Source organism: Polyodon spathula, chromosome 8 (assembly GCF_017654505.1).
Source record: "Polyodon spathula isolate WHYD16114869_AA chromosome 8, ASM1765450v1, whole genome shotgun sequence".
Taxonomy (NCBI): domain Eukaryota; kingdom Metazoa; phylum Chordata; class Actinopteri; order Acipenseriformes; family Polyodontidae; genus Polyodon; species Polyodon spathula.
This window is the reverse complement of record NC_054541.1, coordinates 31,037,990-31,062,178: the sequence shown is the minus strand read 5'-3', so window position 1 is coordinate 31,062,178 and position 24,189 is coordinate 31,037,990. Positions and strand designations below refer to the sequence as shown.

General features: G+C 36.4%; 1 protein-coding gene across 2 annotated transcripts in view; it reads left to right on the top strand.

The window, feature by feature from the left end:
* The window catches only part of LOC121319762 (copine-8), a 139,102-nt gene that overhangs the window by 91,128 nt on the left and 23,785 nt on the right, over positions 1–24,189 (top strand). The window contains exons 10-16 of one of the 2 annotated variants that reach the window (XM_041257552.1): positions 668–709; positions 1,047–1,122; positions 1,694–1,747; positions 6,937–6,998; positions 20,036–20,082; positions 20,543–20,724; positions 23,360–23,487. In XM_041257552.1, coding sequence (XP_041113486.1) covers positions 668–709; positions 1,047–1,122; positions 1,694–1,747; positions 6,937–6,998; positions 20,036–20,082; positions 20,543–20,724; positions 23,360–23,487 — 591 coding nt within the window. Of the gene's footprint in view, positions 1–667; positions 710–1,046; positions 1,123–1,693; positions 1,748–6,936; positions 6,999–16,856; positions 16,907–20,035; positions 20,083–20,542; positions 20,725–23,359; positions 23,488–24,189 lie in introns of those variants that run through there. The other variant, XM_041257553.1, reaches the window with a different exon arrangement.

The following is a 24,189-nucleotide window of genomic DNA, read 5'->3' as shown; positions in this document are numbered from 1 at the left end:
GTTATCATGGTAGAACTAATAACTGAAATGTAAATTTTGCCTGACCTTTAAAGAGTAAGTAGCTTCAAAGTCTATTTTCATACTGTATATATGCATACATTTCAGTGTTTTCTTAGCTTTTTGTGATATTTGCAATAATACGAGTGGTTCTTCGTGAAATTAGTCAAATACTGTGTTTTATTCACACATTAATATAGTATATATTAGGCACTTTGTAGAGGAAAACAATGGAACCTGGTTCATTTGGACTGCTTTTATTATTTCAATACCCTGCCTTGGATTATATGTTCACCCCTTAGAAACCAAAAGTTCAACGCAACATCATTGCAGTTGAACTGCATTCAAACCAAGAGGGCTCCATGTTTCCCAAGCATGTCTTTAAAGATCCTGGTATTTTTATAACTGGAAACTGAGTTTGTCTTCATGTATTATGATACAGGAAACATAGAAGAGCTAGTTTTACAGTTAGAACTAAGAATGAAAGCCCCGGGACAAACTATATTCTCTACGTACGGTGACATATAAAGAAGTAGCATTTTTCTATACTGTAATTTAATTCTATATTTACTTTACACAAAACTTTGACCTTGTGGTTGATTTTTAGGACAAATAATAGACTTACAATTTTAAAATGGGATACAAATAGCAGTCCCATTCCTTTTCACAGAACAATCAAGATTGAGGTATACGACTGGGACAGAGATGGAAGGTAAGCCATGCTTGGTTGTGCTTTTCTTTCAGGTTAAACTTTTAGTATCACAGAGAGTGCAGTCTTTTTTTCTTTTTTTTTGTAGAAAATATAACAGCGCTGTTGTGAGAGTAGTGAGATGCTGTAATGGGTTTAAAACCATGACAAGTTGTGGATTGGTATCTGGGATAAAATTTGTGAACTCTACAGGGGTCCGGCTTTAGAAACAAAAGTTATCCTGCAAGTAAGACTTTAGAATTAGAGTACTGTATTGAAATAGTTTGGCTTTACCTAACGCTAATGTCTGAAATGTTGGTTGTAAATGTCATACTTATGTAACTGAATTGTTGTTTTGTAGCCATGATTTTATCGGAGAGTTTACTACAAGCTACAGAGAGCTGTCAAGAGGCCAGTCACAGTTTAATGTGTATGAGGTGAGTAACAAGAATTTCAACACAGCCCTGATGTATGTTTTAATACTGCTATTAAAAAAAAATAATAATAAAATAACAAAAAAGCAGTTTTGTACGCGGGAGTGGAAATTTCAATTTCTCTACAATTCTGAACTGAATTATTTATTTATTTATTTATAGATATAACACTATGTAACACAATTTTTGTTCCTGGGTAGTAAGTGGTATTTTCTAATTGCTTATAACTCAAAAGTATAGAAAATGGCTATTATTCCCCACAAACTTTGCTTTTGTGACCAGGACAGTCATATTTCAAAATATCACTATTTCCAGTGGAAAAACAGGCAAATGTGTGTCTTTCCTTTCACATAAAGTCAGAAAAAAGCAACATATGAATCCAAATTAACATGTATTTATACTAAAATAATACAAAAATGACTACAAAAGATTTAGAAGTGAGTAGTTTTTTGAGATTTACGATTATACTGTAATACAGTATAATCGTAAATCTCGAAAAACTACTCACTTCTGATGTAAGATCAGGTTGATGTCTGTTGTACAGTAGTTAATAAAAAGATGATTTCTTTTGTAGGTGATAAATCTCAAGAAGAAAGGAAAGAAGAAAAAATACCTCAATTCTGGAACAGTAAGTAAAACAATGTTCTGTGTAGTAGGTCAATCAAGTATACACAGTTTACTAAGGAGAGATTTTCTTAACATTTTTTTTTTTTTGAGAAATCAAGAGTAATGGCTTGCGGCTGTTTGATTTAGCAGCCAGCATGTTTACATGGGGGGGGGGGTTATAGTTCATGAAATAACTCCATCCTATTATGTTCTTACATTCACTTTGTGTGTGTGTGTCTAGGATGTGCAATTATGGAAGAAGCACATGTTGTAACCATGGATTTTCTTTTACCTGAGTCTATACAAGGCTAAAGAAAACTCGGCTCTTAGGACACCCTTTAAGATGATCTGCTACCTTGCACTTCCTAGCTTGTTTCGTCTCAGCAATGTCTTTAGGGTCATTGTTAGTAAACCATGTCAGGCATAATGGGAAGCAGCTGGTTGATAAATGACAAGGAAGAGTTGAATTGTTGGAGAGATTTTCATGTTTATTTGAATTCCATCTTTTACGTTTACTTATTTGCGTTGTGCTCTAATTCACATTTACTGTATCTAATTGATATTTGGAAAATTCACTTTGACCTATTGTTTTTGTTCAATAAGTGTCCAACTAATTTTGAGGCTTCTTTTATTTATTTATTTTGTGTATATATTTTTTTCAGTTTTTTTTCAGTTTTAATGGTGGCTGTAAAAGTTATAATGAACATTAACCATGTTAAGGTATTGCATGGTAATTTCTATTGTGGCTGTTGTCAATGCACAGTTGTGTCTTGGTTTGCAGTGGCTTAATATATATTATATATATATATATATATATATATATATATATATATATATATATATATATATGCATGCTACTTCTACTTCACTATAATGAAGCCCCATAGGACCTGGAGAAATGTTCGTTATATCAGGGTGTACACTATAACAGGGTATGGCTTTTTTCTGTCTCAGAATAATGACAAAACAGCAAATTTGAATTGAACATCAATATATAGTACTTTTATGAAGGTTCCTTCACATTGATCAATATTTAAACGGTATTCTGACAAGGTACTTGTGTGGGTAACCGCATTGCAAGACAGAGAGACAAGGGAGTAGGAGTTGAAATGCCATCACAGGTGCGCAGGATTTATTACGTACAAAACAGAAAGTAAACAAAGGGTCATGTGACGCTACAACGATTGTAATGCACAGAGGACACATACAGCAAGCTGTACAAAAGGCAAAATAAAACACAGTACAAAAACTACAAATAAAAGGTGCCACACAGGTCGAGCGCTAGCCTTACTGAACGAGGCGTTCCGCTCCAGGAACCGGCTACACTACGTAACCCTCGCTATACATTACATGGGTTCACCATCCCCTAAACTAACCTACTGATGAGCCGGTATTCATAGAACGACTCCTGCTGCTTCATACGGCTTTGGCTGTGCATTGCCTTCACAAGCACCGCTTGCAGTTTCAGGGTTGCATAGCTGTCGATCCTGCAGAGCGGATGCTCACCTCCTGAGTGTACGCAGCTCCCCTCTGTAGCATGGCTTTGCAGTCGCCCAGAACGATTCCCACTGGATGTTTTTTTGCTGATGGACACTCAGTCAAGACCCGCCCACCTGCTGATTGAGGACCGGCACAGTCAATCACTCACTGCACTTCCTCTCAACCAAACCTAGCAAACAGCAATTCTCAATCAAGGGCCTGTCTGTAAACAATCATTTGATCAAACATAACAACTCCAAAAAGCACATAAAACCAACTCATTTCCACATATAAATTACACCAACACTAATGTCCCCCTATGCAGGGCAACTGCCCTGCTACAAGTATGTTTAAAAGAAAACAGTAAATAAATGAAAAGGAAAGAATGTACACTTAAATGCTGAATACAGTAATTACATGTCCTTTCTCTTGAAAAAACTATCCAGCATAGATTGCTCCCCACGCACGTTGCCTGGTTGCCGTTTGTGTGAAGATGACAGACAGGCAACAATTGCATTCGCCATGCATGATTCGTACTACAATAGGTCATCTTTTAATTAGTCAACCACGGTCTTTGTTTTCACTGAGAGAATAACACGCTTGACACTGGAAAAAGTTCAGTGTCAGTCAGTACTGAAATCGTTGTATCTGGGTCGGTCCTGTACATGATTGTTCTAATAGGGTTAATTTGCATTGAAAAAATCGGTTCTTGTTGTTGGGATCGTTAAAAACGGGTGTTCGTTATGAGAAGGGTTTGTTATAGTGGAGTTAGCCTGTGTGTATGTATATATATATATATATATATATATATATATATATATATATATATATATATATATATATATATATATATATTCACACACACACATTTGTTTTTGCATGTTATTTTTCATTTTATGCATGTTATGTAATAATTTGTTGTTTTATTATAAAGCTGAATCTCTAATTTATATCTTTCAATAGAACAATTAGAAATTATAGAAATCACTTTCTTTGTGGTTTTTCTCATTTTTTTAAACTGCCCAAATACTTTTGTCTGTGACTGTGTGTGTGTGTGTGTTTATGTGATCTATATATATATATATATATATATATATATATATATATATATATATATATATAGTCAGCACTCAAAAATACATGTCTGAAACGGCTTTGTATTAAAATAAGTAGGCTTCCATTTAGATGTATGTAACAGAAGAAGTATTTTAATTCAGAACAATATGATTCTGAAAATTTCACTTACCAAAATTAGAGCGACAACACGTTAACTATAATACAGTACATACTTTTAAATCCATACGTATTGTAGCGGTATGTAAAATTTCCCATTAACGACCTAACAGCAAAATGAAATCAAAATGTTATCCATGCACAGAACTGCGTAAAAAGTAAACGGCAAAACCAAAAGATTTAAAAAAAAAAAAAACAAGAGTTTCCAGCGTTAAAATGGTATCCCAAGTCACTTCAAAATTGCAGAATATAGTGCTCAGTAAGGCCCTAATGTCACAGTTCACTTGCAAATGAAAATGCACAAAAGCAACAAAAGATCACGGATAAAAAAAATTAAAAAAATACATCACAGTATCTAAAACTGTTTAATGATTAACTGTTACATTACCCTAGCTAGTCTCGCTCGCTTTGTTTTGGCTGCAGTTTCATCAGATGAAACTGGTGGAAGCGCTGTGTAACTGCACAATATAAGACAGACTGATCTGGCAATTAGAGAGAATTTAAAAAAATAAAAATTAGCGCGGCTGTTACGGATATTCAATAAGTTGTAACACTGAAGAGATGGGCTTTGCATCAGAAAACTGATGACGTTGTCAGAAATCGCGCCTGATGGGCAAGTGCATTAATTTGTTACACACACACACACACACACACACACACACACACACACACACACACACACACACACACACACACATATAATGGGGAATTTTTTTTGTTTTGTTACTACAAGGGCGGTGAAACGCGACTGACGTGTATCGGGGTAACAGATATGCGAGTGCTGACTGTCTATATTTATGAAACCTTGGAGTTTTTAAGTGTTTCATTGGTCAATATTTATTGCCCAAACTGAAACATTTTGGCTCTGGGCAATATAATCCCTGTTAGTCAATATTGCCATCCTTTGGGGGCAATCATTTTCTGATATCTGACTCAAAGGGCAGTCCATATTTGCCTTATCTATATATATATATACACACACACACACACACACACACACACACACACACACACACACACACTTATTTATATTTTACAGTCTTCAGGACTAGAGTTTGATGCAGTTCCCTTTCATTTCGATGGTTACCACCAGCAATACTTACGGGATATGCCTGCTACAGGTCAGATATTCACTGACCATTTTATGTCAGAGCTGTCGATAGGCCATTCTGGAGAGTGATGTCCTCGGTCCTGCCACCTGAGGGATCAAATAGTCACTTCTCTTTTGCGTGAGTGTGGTGAAACAAGCAAGCCCTCTGGCTTCTTCCCATCTCGACCGTCTCGACCCTAGTGCGAGCCCCTACATAGGGGGTTTACCTAAAGACCCTGCATGCCCTAGTGGTCAATTCAGGGCAACAAAGGACCACTTAAAAAAGACCTGTGCTGCAGAAGAGCAAGTCACACACCTGACCAGCACGGCAGGCCTCCTTACGGCTTACCTGGATGGCAAACTGCAGTCTGCTCCCCTCCCTGAACTGGTGGCTTCGGAGCTGCACCTAGTATCAGGCACGCAACTCCAGATTTCTGGCTTTCAATTGCAGGCCCTGGGCAGGAACCTGGCAAGCCTTGTAGTGGCTCGCAGGCAGCTCTGGCTGTCCCAAGCCAGGGTCCCTGATGTGGACAAATTGGCTTTGCTGGACATGCCAATATATCCGGCCATACCTTAGGGCCCGCAGTGGAGAAGATCTTATAACGCTCCCACCGAGAACAGGTAGCCTCGATGCTCCCTTCCCATGCTCCGGTGGGAGACTCTGGCATCCACCCATGTCATGGATGGTGGCTCGATCCCCACTGCCCCCACGTGGCAACCTGAGGCATTGACCTTCAGGCTTCTGCGGCAGCTAACAACCGGGCCCATCCGCAAGGACAGGAGGGCATCGGACATGGGGCCCCAACGCAACAGCGCTCCTGGAAGCAGTTCACAAACAAGCCCTCTGCCTTGTAGAACCCACCTCCCAAGAGGAGGGGTTCTACTCAAGGTACTTTCTGGTGCCTAAGAGGGATGGCAGCCTTCACCTCGTCCTGCACCCGAGACACCTCAGCGGGTTCTTGAGAGAGAGGAGGTTCCAGATGGTCACACACCATGGCATTCTGCAGTTTGTCTGACCAGGCGACTGGTTTACCACCGTGGACGTGTATTTTCACGTAAAATGCTCAGTGAATACATCTGTGGCAGGCATATCCCAAAAGTGTTGTTGGGGGTCGTCTTCTCTTTCAGGGAACCAGGGTTACAGCCTTTACCTAACACTATAATGGTATGGTTTGTCTAGTTCAATGTTTGGCAACCAATCCAGAAAATAGCGTCACAGGTTAATACTGAACAGCACTATGTCAGAATTACTTGTAATCCGACCTCCTATACCAAAGGTATTGAGATTTTGAAGTGCTACTGGCTTTGTGTTTGAAGTTATTGATGTAACATTTATTAAAAACTCTGTGTGTGCAAAGACTGAATGGTTGAAAGAACTTTGCTAACCTTTTTGTCCACATTGTTTCCAGGTAACTTTGCTGTCATTTGCAGTTGAAACCGAAGTCACATTCCTTGACTATATAACGGGCGGGTGAGTAAAAGTCTGATTTTAATCCTGGGGAACAACCAAAGGAAAACAGCATTACCATATACTGTACAAGTCCCAGTATAAGAAATGAATTAATATTTTACCACAGGTACCTTCAATACAGATGGAATAGAACAGATGGCTACAGGGTTACTCCACTGGTTTATATTCAGCAAATTCAATTCCCTTATATATTTTATATCCTCTATATCCTCTCGACATTTGTCTTCATATTGTTGTTACATTATATAGTGAAAAGAGAGGGATGGTTTTGCTTTTGAATAAGAACTGAACTTTTGTATAATTGAGCATTATGGAAAGACCTTTTGTTTTAGCAGTAATCAGCACACTGTGTCAAAGCTTCAGTAGATTACATTTATGCACATTGAGTTATGAATTATACTGCTGTAAGTGCCTACTATTTGCATCAAAAAGTGTGTATTTTTCTGGGGTGCAGGATTTAGACACATTTCAACACATTGGTACCTTATTTTCTCACTCGAGATGAATACAATCCAGTGTCATGCTTCAGATTGTCCACGTGCTGATAAGTGCAGAATCTCATTATTCTTGCTTTTAGATATGGAAAGGCTCTACATTTCATTTGTCTGTCATTCATTCTCCCAAAATGTACAGTGAGGCCAATTCATCATTTTTATAAATTGGGATTTGTTTCACAATGTGGCCAACTGTATCAAAGACAGAGCCCACACACAGAGATCACACAATTACACACATTGTTTTTTTTAATAGCGAAAAACTTGAACCGACAAGCTAAGTACTGTAATCAGAGGTCTGTTTGAAGGTGTTTGTTCCTTGGTTTTGTAACATCAGCAGGAATTTTTGTCCTTTGAAAACAGGAATTATTTAAAGACTGGAGTTGCTTTGAAAATATGCCCCAGCATCTTTATATTAGGTACATGTTCGCATTCTAGGTATACTTTCTTTTCTTTTCTAACAAAAACACTAATGTATAGTTAGTGTTCCCTGTTTCCGGCTTATTCTGAATTTTACCGAAAAATTACAGGATTTTTTTATTTTAACAGGACGTCAATTTTTACTGATTTATTCTTTGATTTTTGTCTATTTTTCAATATTTTCCCGGTACTATTTTCTAGGAAATACACAAATACACACTGACAATAAAAGAACATACAGAAAAATAAGCAACACATTAAACTAAAACAATAAAGTAAACTGAGAGACACGTATGTATAGTGTAAAATATATAATAAAACTGATATTGTGTGATAGACATGGTCCCTCTCAGGAAGTACTTTCTTAGATTTATTACATTGCAAGAGGAGTCCATCTGTAATTATTTGCTATCCTTGCATAGCTCCAGGAACCTCACTGATCATCTAGATTGCACTTGTCAGATAAAACTGTTGTTTAAGGGAATGGTTGCCTTTATCATGCTTGTAACCAGGAACCTCTTATCTACAGCTGCTTACTGTTTTGTACTTGATGATGTAATGTGGTTCTTGTAGCAAGTGTTTAGAGCAAGATAAGATACATTTTGGAGTAGAGTTTTGCATTTTATCTGTTTGGTGATATTGATAAAGGACAAAGCAAATGTGTTTACGAGATGAGTAAGTAAAGGCATTTTCACACAAAGGGGTTATGACGGTTTAGAACCGCCACTGAAGCGTACAGGGATAAGTGCAGTGATACATAGGGATGGAACTAATTGATTAGTACAGAGATTAACAAAGAAAATAATTTTACTTTCTCATAAATCTTACGTTTGTGTATATAGCACTCTCCCACCTATCCGCTAGTTAAAAAAAATATAAAATAAAAATAAATCTATGAAAAAAAGATATATCATTTTATTATATCCCACTGTGGATTGTCAGAGTAGTAAGCCTCTAGACGGCAATCCATCATAAGAGCTGTAGCCAAGCAACAACTTTTCAAAGCCCAGTAGAGACCACTTCTGATTTTGTCTGTCTCTCCTACAACAGACTATCTTTATGGTCCAGCAGTTTCCAGGAGTAAGACAGTTAAAAAATCATTTGGGGATTTAGAATTGCTTCCTGAGTCATAGCTGTCAAATATGTCCATTAGTGAACATATTTGCAAGATATAAGAACTTGAAAGGTAAATCTTTCCTGGCCATGTTTGGCACTGTTTACTAGACTTCCATAAAGCTGATCAGAGTTAGTGACACTGAAATACAGATACAGTGACTGGCATGAAGCATGATCAGTGTCAAAGTGTGTCTTGTACAGATACTGTCAATTTGCAACTAGAATCCAAGGCAGTACATCGTAGTCGCCATTACTGCCCTAGTAGGCTTCCTGCATGTAGGGTGGTCAGACGTCCCCATAAAATGGGATTGTCCCGATATTAGGGGCTTTGTCTCATGTCCCGATTGAGGTACTGTCGGGATGCCATTTGTCCTGATCTTTAGAGTAAAGTTGAAAACCCAGGAGTAAAATGTGAATTTATTTTCTCATTAAAAAATATGTGGCTGCTGTACTGTCTCGAGGTGCAACAGCATACTCTAATCGATTAGAAAAAGTGAAAAACTCAGTTACCCAAGGGGATCTGGCATTCTTTAATAAAGTCCATATATGCAGCATGTTATTTGTCCCATCCAGGATTTTATTTTATCATTACCAACTCAAAACAAAGAAAACATGTCTATTCAGGTCTAAAATTCTACCTGCATTTAAAAAGTAAACAGCAGGTTGTTTGAACCCAGGTATCTGTGCTTAAATTGTACCTTTAGTGCTGATTTAACTTGGCTATAACTGACAAAGGAATACTTTTTTGTCTATGCTGACTTTCCAGTTTGTATTCTGAAAGCTGTTGTTTGTTTTAAGTTCTGTTCAACTGCCTCTTTAATAGCTTTTTGTTTAATGTGTGATTCTGAAGCTAAATAGCGATCGATCGCATTTTCTTTAAGTTACATTACAAGGTGTGCAGTACAATTACCTCCTTCTTCATGTACAGTTTCTTTGGGAAATGTCTTGATACGATCCTCAGACGAAATGTACTTTGCCTGTTTTTGCTTTGTTGTCCATTTTTTGTATTTTACATCCAATGCTGTAAACTATATTTTAGCAACCTAAATCAAAACAATGCAGCAATGACTATGTCCCACCTGCTAGCTGGTTTTAATGTGACAGCAGGTCACAGAAAAACCAGCACTGACTTTACAGGCTGCAGATAAAAGTGAAGAACAATTACTGTTGAAATATATCATCCCATTGGCTAAGTAGTCAGTCTTTGTCGTGGGTCCTGAATGCAGTTAGTTGCCTGGCAATTATTTGTAGGATTAAGAACCTGGAGGTGAAGACTCATTTGCAGTGCTAGCTCTGGGATGTAGTGATTTTAAAAGACATTGTAAATAAAAACTTGAATTGGTAGTACAAAAATACATTTTTCTTTGTTTCATTAGCTTTATTATGAGGTGGTTCTGACATCTTCCACCAACGAAGCAGGTATACGGTAAAACTTTTTTTTTTTTTGCATAATACAAAATTGAATTACTCAAACCTGTATCTCCTTAAAAGAAAACGGCAAGTTTTTTTTTAAGTGTTAGCCAGTTGTCCTGTTCTAATAACGGAGCTTTGATTCTAATGGTGAACAAAGATCAATTGCACAAATCCCCAATTAACGATTATATAGTATTGGTAGTTGAAGCATGTCTTCAGGATTAAAACCAGCTACCATCAAAGGCTCAGAGAGCTATCAAATGCCTACTGTAAAGCAAAATGTTTCCTCAATAGATTCACTGTAATAACACAATTGTGTGTAGCGATACAAACAGATTGTCACCATTCTGGTGACATAAGTGGTTGATGCAATCGAGAGGTATTCCTCTGTGCTGTAAAAGCGCTTTTAAAAACGCTCTCTCGTCCAAATTCCCAGGAAGCATGGATGAGGTTCAGCAATCCTGCCAGCCTGCCTACTGGATTAAGAAGTCGTGTCGACATGTTGTCAGGAATTGGAGCACTGATGCAATGCAGAGTACTTGTAGAGGCGTGAGTGCTTTACACTAGGGCAGGAGGCATGTCTTCCATGTTTCTCACAAGCCAGTTAGTTATACTCCACACCACACAGAAAAGTATTACATTTACCCTGAAATTCAATGTGAACTGAAGGAATTGCTGTCAGGAACTGAGAAGGTAACAGATACATGAGCGAAATCCTAAAACACCTCAGTTACATTTTGTTCTAAATAATATTTTGTTCATTTATGTTATCATGTTCTTTTGATTGGCAATGACATTCACAGTAGCAGTATCAAACAAAGGGAAGTCTGGTTGTTTTGGTACAGATTTGGTACAGTGAAACTCACACTGAACTCAGTATTAAAGCTTATTGGACTGATAAGTGACGTGTCTGGGTTAAACAGTTTGGCAGGCTGAGCTGTTTGACAGAAGCTCCTTGGAGACTCCCCTCATTCTAGACGAGAGCACAATCAGAAAGGAAACTCACATCAGATATTTGAGTGAAATATAGTCATATACAGTAGGATCTTTAAATGAATTGGTACTGTCTTATTGCAGGTGTCAAGGTTCAGTATAAATCCGCAATATATCGAGGACCGCGATATATAGAGAGACCCATAGAAAATTTGGGTCGTTTTATCAGGGGCGTCAGGGTCCAATATAAGTCCTCTTCTATGAATGTATGTATGCATGTATGTTTGTACAGATATAAAAGTTATAGTTAGTTAGTATATTTTGCTGGTCCGCTTTAACAATACAATACAGTAACTTAAAGCCATTTATATTTTAGCTGTTAATGCACTACGATTGAAATAATTGAGGGTAAAAAAAGAAACCTGATAAGTCGATATGTCTCAAAGGATATGATGAAACATTTATAAAGTACGTGAGAAAACATTTCTTTTTCTGTTACAGTAGAAATCAGATGGAGAATAAGGTTATCTGCAGCTTGATGAGCTTTGTCTAGCTACAGCTGTGTTTGAATTAAAATTAAATGAAATGCTTCTGTTTTTTAAATAAAGTTTTTTGTTTTTTTCTAGCAATAATAAATAGATCAATGACTTTTTTTTTATAGGCAAGCACTAGTAATATTGGGTAGTGTGGTGTTTCGGGGGCTATTAAATATAAATAAGTATTTTGGCTGGGAGGAAAGATCCACAAATAATAAATAATCCATAAATAAATACACATATAGCTATGTAAGAATATTGACATAATTTAAATATTAATCATTAATGTTGGGTGAAGGTTTGTTGTGTCTAGTACCGTAGGAAAGGACAGTTAATATTTTTAGTTTCTTGGCTGAATGCTGTTTTTTTTTTCATGTTTTTGCCGCGTAAAGAAAACAGTTTGTTATTTGTTATTTTAGCAAATAAAATGTAAATAAAAATAGCATTCATCAGTGATCATTCTGTAAAAATTTCTACCAGTTGTAGAATGCAGTAGAAAGGTGTTCCATGAAAGTAGAATCAACATTGTAGAAGCAACAGATTCTGTTCTACATTTTCTGGCAACGTTTAGCATAGTGTCCCCTCGGCTTTAGGAAGATTTATTAAAGCACACACATTTAACGCCAATTGCTCTGCAGACACATTGATATTGGTAGTAATAATGAGAGAAGCTTCCAATTCTTGCTGGTGTAAGATACATTGCCTCATGAAATCTTCTAGTGCTTATTTACCTCAGTTGCTTTAAGAGGCTTTTGCAGTTGGTTAATTTAGAATCTTAATGTAAGCAATGTTAAAATATGTAAACAGTTAAGTGAAAATAGTAAGCAATATCAGGCAAATGGATATATAATAACTTTAAATTGCTATTTGTAAGCATTATGTTTAATTAGGCAGTGTGTATCGACACCTCAACACAGACACACACTGGCACACACTGTAGGCACACACTGTTTCTAATAATGGTTACCAGAAAGAAACTCAATTTGGTGCCAGGGATCTCTCTCCAAACATGTTCAGTAACTTGCAGCTTTGCTGAGTAGTCATGTCATTTCCAAATTGTGAATGTGTCATTTTGGGAGATGGGAGCCTAATTGTAACTAGGTAGAGGTCTACTAGGAATCAGTTAGTTTTAGTCCCAATTGGAAATAGATAAGGTCTCATTGTTGATGCGCAGCTGTATGAATTTGGGTGCATGGGAGATAAACAATGTAAGGAGAGCTTATTGATGGAAAACTGTGGGACATCATACAGTAGGTACTGGTAGTAAATTATTTTATACAGACCACTATGTCCCTTCACAATAATATCTTTCATAAAGGAGACTTTGCTTCCTGCTTTTATTGTGTGTATATGATTGTGGATAAGGTATAGTCTCATGTTTCATTATAAATCTACTGCAGCAGTTTCCAGTCATGCTTTTTTAATCCTGACTGCATAGCCACTGTCAAGAAACAGCTAAAAACGAGCTGCATGTTATGGGTCAGCCAGTTAATAGTTATGTGACAGAAGACCTCATGGAAGAGGAACTGCACTTAAAGTATATTCAAGGAATTATGCTTAACCCGTCCCCTCTTAGGTGGTTATCAGAGTTAGCAATGCCATAGTAATGTTTGTTGTTGATGCATGCAAATTTGTAAAACAACCAGTTCTAATTTGCCTCCTGACTTTTAAAACCAGGTAAATATATCTTATTAAATATGTATGGCAGTCTGGGTTTCAGAAGTTTTGAAATTTCAGCTGCTTCGTTAGATTAGTTTTTTTCTCAGTTGGTGCTTCCGCAGTTTGAATAGTATAAGCGACTGCATTAGTGGAGTGTTTTTTTTTTTTGTGTTTTTTTTGTGTTTTTTTTTTTATCTTCATCACAAAGCTGTATTTATGTTGAAATGCTTCAGTAACAGGATGAAAATCTTCTTCTCATGCACGGATTCTAAACTCGCTTAGGGAGAAAGGCATAGTCCATTTGTCTGTTTTAGTCTGGATAAATATGTAGCTGATTTCCCCGACACATTATCCACTAAAGGTACAATGTGTTCTTTAAAAAAAAAAAAAAAAACTACAATAAACTTTGTAAATTCAATCACAAACTTTTCAAATAAAAATCTTTCTCAATGTCTTAGACTTTTAATTGAAAGTTGTTTTTGTTTTTTTTAATGAATTATGTTTTTAGTATTTCTAAATGTAGCACTATTGAGTTTTTTCTAGTTAGGGATGGAATACAGTATATATTTTAATCTATAACTTTAGACACTCAATAAAGCAAACTTCATTGAAGTCTTTGTCAGTGTCTTTTGTATTAGAATACTAACAACAACTTTTTGTAGAAACATTTGTGCAGTTTTATTACATTTAGTACTGCTTTTGTAGACAACATGTTACCTGTTACCGATGGGGTTTCAGTAATTTTCTCACATACATAAAACTGTTAAAATTTTTGGTTTTACGGATTGTGGAAATTCAGCTTTCTTCTTGGATTTCATGTAGTCAAACGGTGCCATCTGCACTCTGAACTATCAGCTGTTTCTTGTGAAATTCAGTAATTGGTTGGAGCATGTTTGTGCCAAGTGCATGATGAGTCCCTGCCAGATTGCACCAATTACTTTTGCTATATGGACAGAATCTGGCAAGAGTTTAACAATGTCTAATGTGAAGTTTTGGGAAAGCATTACATACGCTGTGTTTTTTTTTATTTTTGTGAAATACTACTAAAAAAAAAAATCAATATAGCTTATGCCAGTTATCATTCTACTGTGCTTTACTGTGACCAAAATATAACACAGAAAGAACCTACAGTTTGATGTATATATTTTTCCATTATAAAATAGAAACCATATTGAAACAGCTCCAACATTGTAAACAAACAAATGAGGCCAACATTGTGTTGCAGTATGCTGACTAGAGCCGTTAAGCTCTAGAGCCAATCCAGTCTTGCAATGTGTTTCTGACGTTAACTTTGCTTAGGGGCTTAGAAGTTCTTCTAAACTTAAATGAAACAAGACATTCCTATTGATCACAGCAGTATAAGCAGAGGCAGTGCAGAGCTGATGGGTTGAATTGAACCTGAAGGTAGGAAGCAGTGGCATTAGTAGAATCCAGCAGGAATTATGTGGGAGCCGGTAAAGTGATTAAATGATTCACAGTAAGGCTATAAGGAGAAGTGACTGTTATAATATGGTTCTGTACTAATAGCCAGGACTGAATTTGTTCACTTCACAGCCAAATATGTCAAACTTGGGTAGGCCATTCTTCAGCATAAGTTATTGAGAGAGTGTCTCATTTACATTTTTCATCTTACCCAATTATGGGGAAACTTAGTGAGAACAGATTATTGATAATAACAGAAAATGTTAGTATGTCTTTACATATGTCCATATTTCACATGTCGTACATGGATATAGGGTATAGTATAGGGTATCTTTCTGGTTTCAAGTAGCTTTCATTTTGTGGGGTGTGTGTCTGTTATTTATACAAATGTTCACTATTTTAAACAAATTATTACAATAATAAATATAAATGGATCCACAAGGGAGCTCTTATCTTTGGATATGAAAGACTTGCTGTTGTAAATCTGATTGGAATGTAGGCAGGACTTCCAGGGTTGAAGTTGACTTTTGTTAGTTGGTCAGCATTTTGATGACAAAAAGATTGCTAGATACTTAAAATGAGGCTGAGATCAATCTTCAGATTAGAAATGGGATTTGAAACCATTCTTCTCCTAGAGCAACCAGGTGTTGACTCAAATGTGTTTCAGTGAAAACCTGTTAAAAGCTGGATTGAAAACCCTGTGAAAGGTGGCTGCCTTCAGCTCCCAAGGGAGTTTCTTTTTACATATTGCTGTTTTCAAGCTGAACTGAATGATGCCAACCTTGTCTCATACTGAACAGTGAAATAACTTGTTTCCACTTGCATCAGTCATTCAGCGCAAGTAATTTCTTTCATCGCTGTAGTGCCTGTGTTTCTAGGAGCTGAATTGGATTTGGGGATTAAAAATCAAAGCTTTAGTATCACATGGCAGATTCTAGAATTGAATTATTCTCAAATACAAAACAGGCTTTGTGTTTGTATAGTTACTGTATTTAAATTACTTGTTAAAATGCACAGTGGTGATCCTTAATAAGTGGGAGATTCACTCTTTTGAATTGTGTTCTCATTTGCACTTACTCACTGAGTAAAAATGAAATGTTTCACCAGATTTTCTGTATTATGTAATAGTTTTTAGAAGATTTTAATCCCTTACAATGACTACATTTAAGTATCAGTGGTTCTTTTTGATGTTGCTGCAGTAATTTCTCTTGGACCTGTCTTAAATAAAAAAAATAGTCCCACTTTCATAAATAATGTTCATTTCAATACAAATTTGAAGTATTGAGTACTGTATACTCCAGACAAATTATGTGTAGGCAGTGGAAGACATTTCACAAGATTCATGGTGGGTAATAAAAACACCAACCATCAGACACCAAGAAAAATGTTTGATAATATAATACTTTCCTTTCCCAGCTGCATAATGTGTAAATGACACCTTTCAAAAGTTTGTTTCAGTTAACTCATTTACTGAGGTGAAGCTTCACTGTTAGTCTTCTTGTGGTTAATACATCATTGGGAACTTTTGTTTACCAGTCAACTTAGATTTGTCTTTCTTGTTGTTTACATTGCAGTCAATAGAAGGAAACATGTTTATTAGAAAAAAATACTTTGAATATCAAAACAACTTGAACTATATTATTTACAAGTATTTAATGCATAACTTCTGCTATGTGTAAACATGTTTGTAAAACTATCCTAAAAACCTGTAACCTGTCACCACTGCGCTTTAGCGGAATCAATGGCTTACCTCATTCATCCTCTGTGCTGCTATAACTCTTGCCTAATGAACCGAGACAGCTGTAGACTTCAGGCCTGATACTCCTCACTTGTATTCTAGCAATTCCTGGTTGTTCATAACATCATCTTTCTGGGCGGTATCCATCTATCAACTTCATCTGGTTTGTTTTCCAAAGTAAGAAAAAATATTGAGCTTCTTGATAAATTTGTCATTTCTTTTTTTTTTTTTAACTTCACACTTTTGAAAATAACTAAGTTTGGTACTATTCATGTTTTATTTTTTTGCCAAATCGACAATTAATATCGACGTTTATTTTAGAAAGAATTTACCGTTTTTTTCTATCTTTATTTTTTAATTCAAACAGAGAATGGGTGAAATCGATCTTTATGCTTTAAAAAAAAAAAAAAACTTTTTATGCCATTGAAAAACGTCCCATTTAACGAAACCTCTTTATCATATTCAACATGCAACAAAACCATGGTTACCAACATTCTAATTGAAATAACATTTCATCACAGCTATAAAGATCCTACACAAATAAAAAAAAATAGTCTGAAATAAACCGTAGAAAATGCAGCATTTTATAGCAGACTTTTATAGCATAAATTTATGAGTAAAATAATATAGAACAAAACATTGGATAGTTGAACAGAACTAACTTGCACTTATTATTCAGAGTCTGAGCTCCATCCCTCTCCTGCTTCAGCACACCTGGACTCACTGGAAGGCAAGGCAGATGGGCCTGCTTAGTCCTGCCACAGAGACTTCAGCCATTGGCCAGGGTATTGTGCACAATATTCATTAAGTGCACAATACGTACACCATAACCTGCTAAATTCAAAGTAGGCGCTTTGAATGACAGGCGCTGTAGCTGGCAAATGAATGCACTGTCAGTGCAGGTCCTGATGATTGACAGTCATTTAAATAAATGAGGGTGTTGTAGCACTGCTACAGTCAATGAAATCTGTCAGAACAGGGTGAAACTACAGTACTAACGGACCACTGAGATGATTGACAGCGACCCCCAGCCATTCAGAGCATAACAGAGATGGGACAGACAGCAGTATAAAAACTACACAAACTAGAGAGGATTTCTAAATGATTATTTTTGGTAAGAAAATAAAAAAAAAATAATGAGTGGTTTTACCGACATTTATCGTATATAAATGTATTTCAATCTAACTCATATTTTTGGGGAATTCAATGTTTAATGAGCTTTACCAATTAACATCTAAAAGCAACAAGCCTAAAAATCACACTCTAGCATTTTCTATATAAATAGTATTCACATTTAAAATTTTAAATTGGCCTGTATGAATTTAAGACGCAGCCCAAATTTCCCACCTTCAATTTGAGGAAAAAATAAAACATCAAATAAATAATGATTTAAGTAGATACAACCTCAATTAATGCTGATGCTTCAGTTTCTTATTGTACAGTGCCGAGAAAAAGTTTGTGAACCCCATTGATAATTATGGAAATTCCATAGTTTTACCAGATAGCCTTCTTTTCTTAAATATTCAATAGGGTTTATATGAACCAATTCCATGTCTTTTGAAACAAAATGATGTATGAATTAGACAAACAATGAGTAAGTATTAGACAAACAATGAGTAAAATTCAGGGTATGTGAAAAAGTAAGTGAACCCCTGGTTTTATCAGCTTAATTAAGGGGATAATTAGAATCAGGTGTTTAAATAATTAGGCAGATCTTCAGGGGTGAGTTTGGGAGACCCCACCCTATATAAAGATCAGAAACTTTGTGAGTTCGGTCTTCACCATACATGTGTCTGGAAACGCATCATGCCACAATCAAAATAAATCTCTGAGGACCTCAGGAAAATAGTTATTGATGATCAGTCTAGAAGGGTTACAAAAACCATTTATAAGGATTTGGGGCTCCACCAACCCACTGTCAGACAGATATGGAGAAATGTTCAAGACCACAGTCACTCTACCCAGGAGCAGTCGTCCTACTAAAATCTCTCCAAGAACAAACCGGAAAATCATCAAGGAAGTCACAAAGAACCACAGAGTAACATCCAGGGATCTGCAGGCCACTCATGCCTTGACTAATGTGAGTGTTCAACTATCAACTATCAGAAAAAGACTGAAAAATGTTCATGGAAGGATAGCCAGGAGGAAACCACTGCTCTCTAAAAAGAACATTGCTGCCTGTCTGAAGTTCACCAAAGAGCACATAGATGATCCACAAGACTTCTGTGACAATGTTCTCTGTACAGACGAGTCAAAGGTAGAACTTTTTGGCCTCAATGAGAAACTTTATGTTTGGCGAAAACCAAACACTGTGTTTGAACAGAAGAACCTCATCCCAACTGTCAAGCATGGTGGTGGGAGTGTGATGGTTTGGGGCTGCTTTACTCTATCAGGTCCTGGATGGCTTGCCATCATTGACACAACCATGAATTCAGCATTCTGTCAGAAGATTCTAGAGGAGAATGTCAGGCCATCCGTCTGTGAGCTGAAGATGAACTGAAAGTGGGTCAGGCAGCAAGGAAATGATCCTAAACATGCAAGCAGATCTACAAAAGAATGGCTGTAGAAGAAGATATTCCGAGTTTAAGAATGGCCTAGTCAAAGTGGATCTAACCCCATCGAACTGTTATGGCAGGACCTGAAGCGAGCTGTCCATGCAAGGATGCCCTCAAATGTCATCAAGTTGAAGCAGTTCTGTAAGGAGGAATGGGCCAAAATTCCTCAACACCAATGTGAGAGACTGACCAACAGTTACAGGAAATGCTTAGTTGAAGTCATTGCTGCTCAAGGGGGTGCCACCAGTTACTGAATCTAAAGGTTCACATACTTTTTCACACATGGATATTGAATGTTGAATCATTTGTGGAAAAATAAATGTTGAAAAAGTATCATGTTTTTGTGTCATTTGTTTAATCAGGTTATTGTTACATATTATTAGACTTAGATTAAGATCTAATAACATTTTAGGTTTTAAATATGTGAAATACATGAAAATCCTAAGTCGTTCACAAACTTTTTCTCGGCACTGTAAATGACTTATCAAGCAGATATAACTATTAGAGTGTGTTCAGGTTTTCAGCATTCACCAATATGGGGGGTGGCGGGGGATGCAGTGGGCTCCAACATTATGATACATATGTCATAAGGAGTGTCACAAAAACTATTTACTTGTCCTGTTTTGAGACATTGCTACAAGGGTTTACTTTGTAGCTTCAGGGTTATCAATTGTGCTCTGTGTAAATGTAATGGCTTTTTGAGTGGAAGAAACAGAAAACATAATTAAAAACTAACTTGCTTTTCTTTTAGGACACAGATCAATTTTACCGTGGCCATTGATTTTACGGCATCGAATGGTGAGTGGAGAAGTTGTGAGATAGTTTTGCAAAATACCTGGGTTTCATCTAACCTGACCCATTAGTTCATCAAATTTAAACAGTTTTATGTCTGGTCTTTAACTAATCTACATCAGTGCTAATTATTTTAAGTAATTGTAAAACAAAAATTATGTTTTAAAAATAACTTTCTTATTTTATATTATCCAATCAATGTAAGCAATTTTTAAAGTATGTCATTCTCATTACAATTCAAGCTTTAATGTTGCATAGGGTTATTTCTGAAAGTCATAATCCAATATAAACATTACATTATAGTACATTGCAAAGCAACATTACTCCAGAAACACAGGGCAACTGAATTCTTATTTAATATTGAATCTTCTTATTCAAAGAGAAATGTATTAACCAATTAGAAAATAAAGGCATCTTTTTTTTTTTTTTTAGTAAACTAATACATACCAATACTATTTTCCTACAGGTAACCCAGCCCAGCCAACCTCTCTCCACTACATGAGCCCTTATCAGATGAATGCATATGCTATGGCGCTTAAAGCAGTGGGAGAAATCATTCAGGACTATGACTCTGATAAGATGTTTCCAGCTCTTGGGTTTGGTGCGAAGCTCCCACCAGATGGAAGGGTGTCACATGAGTTTGCCTTGGTAAAACTGTAAAAATCCCTTTATTCTCACTAACTAATTTAAAATCCTTAAGTCTTTTAAGCAGGTTTTTTGCCTATTGCATTTGTTTGTTTCATATGTTCTGTTGGAATTAAAATTTGAAAAAAATGGCATTATTATGTAAACCATTAACTGAACATATAATAACCAAAACCAGACATTTTATAAATATTTTAAATGTAAAAAAGGACATTTCAATGTTTATGCTGTTTCTGGTTCAGAAATGTGATTTCACAGTATAGTATTCCACAAGAACAGTTGTCAGAACAGTTTCATTGGTTGTCATTATACAGTATAAGCTCTCAATAGCGAACCTGTTGGGGTACAAGCCTTTTGTTCGTTATAACGAGGGGTTATAGCGAAAGGACAATCAAAATGAACGATAAACTGTTGGAGTAAGTTAATGAGACGAATTTGTGAAAAAAAGTAGAATTACATGTACCTGTTCATGACATGTATCCAGTATTCTGCATTTGCTTTATCCTATGTGTTGAAGTATTAAAACACAGTACAAAAAGGGCCTTTATTCCAAATCAATCCAACACGAAAATTTTAAAATTTTCATAAGAGCCTCAAGTCTCAGTTCTTTTCTGCTTAGTGGCGTCTGTTGCATCATAGCTGCACAAGCCAAAACAGTGCTTTTTTGTGCTTTTTGGCAACCCATATTCACCACAGATATGTTCATGCGTTGCTCCTTTTTTCAGTTGATCAGTACTTTCCAGCTTTGTTGCAGCATAAATTGATTTCCGTTTCAGAGGCGTAGTTATCTAGTGTGCACTTTTGTGACACTGAAAAAGAGTCGCCTTCACTGTGGTTGTGGCATCCTGTGCTAACCTGCTGTGTGCAGGTCTGTAATTAGCATGAGATACTGACAATGTGGGCTTAGATTATTGATTTTTTTAAATGTTTAGTTTGGATCCAGGGGCCAGGGTCGTTCTAGCCGAAGGTTTGTTATTATGAAGGGCATTGTAGAGAGGGTTTATTGTTTTAATTTTATGTTTGTGCTAATTGCTCAAATTGCAATAATAAATAGCACCACATCACACAAATTGCTTAGTATGTAAGATAAGTGTGATAAAAACTACATTCTGTCTACACTAGCCAATTTAAGGCAGTTTCACCTGGGTAATTGCCTTAAAAGCAGTTAAGGAATATTGACTGTGGGTTAGAAAGTGTTTGGAAGTGTGTTATTGCATCCTGGAGAAATCAGTAGCTACTGAATACAAACTGACATCAGTCATAAAATATTGTTTTTCCTTTACTTCTGCCAGCAGGTAGAATAACAGCTATATATTGTAGTTTGGGAAACCATTTATCCAAAATAAAAGATAAAAAAAAACAGTCTTGAATTTGTTTGTCAGTATTATGCCTACTGTGTTTGTGTAAGGTTTTCATTGAAAGCAGTCAGTTGCCCAGAACTACAGTAGGTGTTTTCACTGTAAACCAGGTGTGTCTGCCCAGGGCCAATACAGGCTCATACTGTAGTGCAAGCTCTCTTAAATTATTGTGCCATATGAGAGTATCAGATGTAAAATACCTCACTGTCTCAATTTTCCAGTTTATTTCATGCACATAGGCACAGCTGGATCTGACATTTAAACATCTGCTTCTACCATGGAGCTCATAGCCCTGATGCAAACAGGGTTACTGTATGTCAGAGCTAACAGGTTTTTTTTTTTTGGGAGGGGGGGGGGTTAAGTCATAGAGCATACGTGATGGTTCTAAGTGGGTAACGCAACAAAAAGATTCAATAAGTAACAAAAGTCCGGACTTTATGTCTTTTGTTACAAATTGACTACTTTTTAAGTTAATTATTTTATATTTATAATATTTATTTTTTAAAACCCTTTTCTGCTTAAACTACTCATATCTTGTGTCTAGCTGTATGCTTTACAGTATATAGGACCACAAATTAAGTCAAAATGTCAAGAATTTTAAAGTAAATTGCTTAAAGAAACTACCACGTTACTGACTCTGTGGTTTGCGCAAAGTTTGCATTCATGCAACTTGTAAGAACAAATTTGATATCTGATGAATTGCCCGAGATAGAAGGTGAAGGGAAAACGTGTGCCTTTGACTGTGCTGTTAGACATATGAGATTTCGTGCCCTACTGGAGAGAGAGCAGAGTGAAAGAGTAATGTAGGTATATGATCATAATACAACAAACAGTGTTGAGCTATAAAAAAGATTTTTTTTTTTTTTAATGGACCTGTCACGTTTTCTCAGACTTCCTGTTCATCTTTTGAATCTGCTGTGCAACAAAGAGTTATGATTAGCTCTAGCTGTCTGCAAGCCACAACTGAATAGAGCAATCTAACCAAGCTTATATTTTAAATTACCCTTGTAGAATTTTTTTTTTTTTCTATTAATTGCACATAAGAATCAATGTTGGTATTAACTGTACTTTTAAAACTGGGTTATGCTGAAGATGCTGCAGTAGAAATATTTTGATCTGATTTGCTCATGCTGTTCTTGTAGGTTGATTTGGAAGTAAGTTGTTGAGTTGGGTTGTGCTATCATTGCCATTGATATGAGAAGTTTCAGATGAATACTTATGTGACTTATTTTTAGATTTTTTTTTTTTTTTTTTTTCATATGTATTTTTAATATTTTCAGAATGGAAATCCTCTTAATCCATATTGCTATAGGATTGACGGAGTAATGGAGGCATATTACCAGAGTCTAAAGTCTGTGCATCTGTATGGGCCCACAAACTTTTCACCTGTCATCAACCATGTAGCAAGGTAAGCTTTCTAGTGCCTACACATTCTTTTATTTATTTATTTATATAAAAATGTAGTTGTCTCCAATTCTTTACCCTGGTTTTCTCCCCAATTTAGTGTGCCCAATTATTATCTGTATCCTTGGCTCACTGCTTGCAACCCCCCCCCCCCTGACTTGGGGAATGGAGGCTGGAGCATGTGTCCTCTGAAATGTGCTCCTGCCAATCTGTTGTTTTTTGCACTGTGGATCCACAGTGAGGCCACCAGAACTATAGTGCTGGAGGACAACACAGACCTGGAGGCTTCATTGCAAAAACACAGGTGCCCTATCTGCCACAGGGGTTGCTGATGTGTGGTGAGCTGTGGATTCCCCTGCCAACCTAAACCCTCCCTATTCAGGTAGCACTTTGCCAATTGTGTGCTGCTCCCCTAGGAGCTCCCAGTTATGGTTGGCTGTGACATAGCCTGGACTTGAACCTGTGATCCCCAGACTATAGGGTACATCCATCTGGAGTGCTTTTTGCTGGCTGCGCCACTTGGGAGGCCCCCTGTGTCTATAGCTGGTCTCTTTACTAACATTACTTTTTGTCCTCATATTCTCAAATAGATTAGGTGTTCAGGATCAGAAGACAAGATATGACTATGTATAAGCACATTTTGCTATTTTTTGCAATTCAAATAATATTTTATGTTGAAAGACGTCAACTCATCAGGAAGGCTACA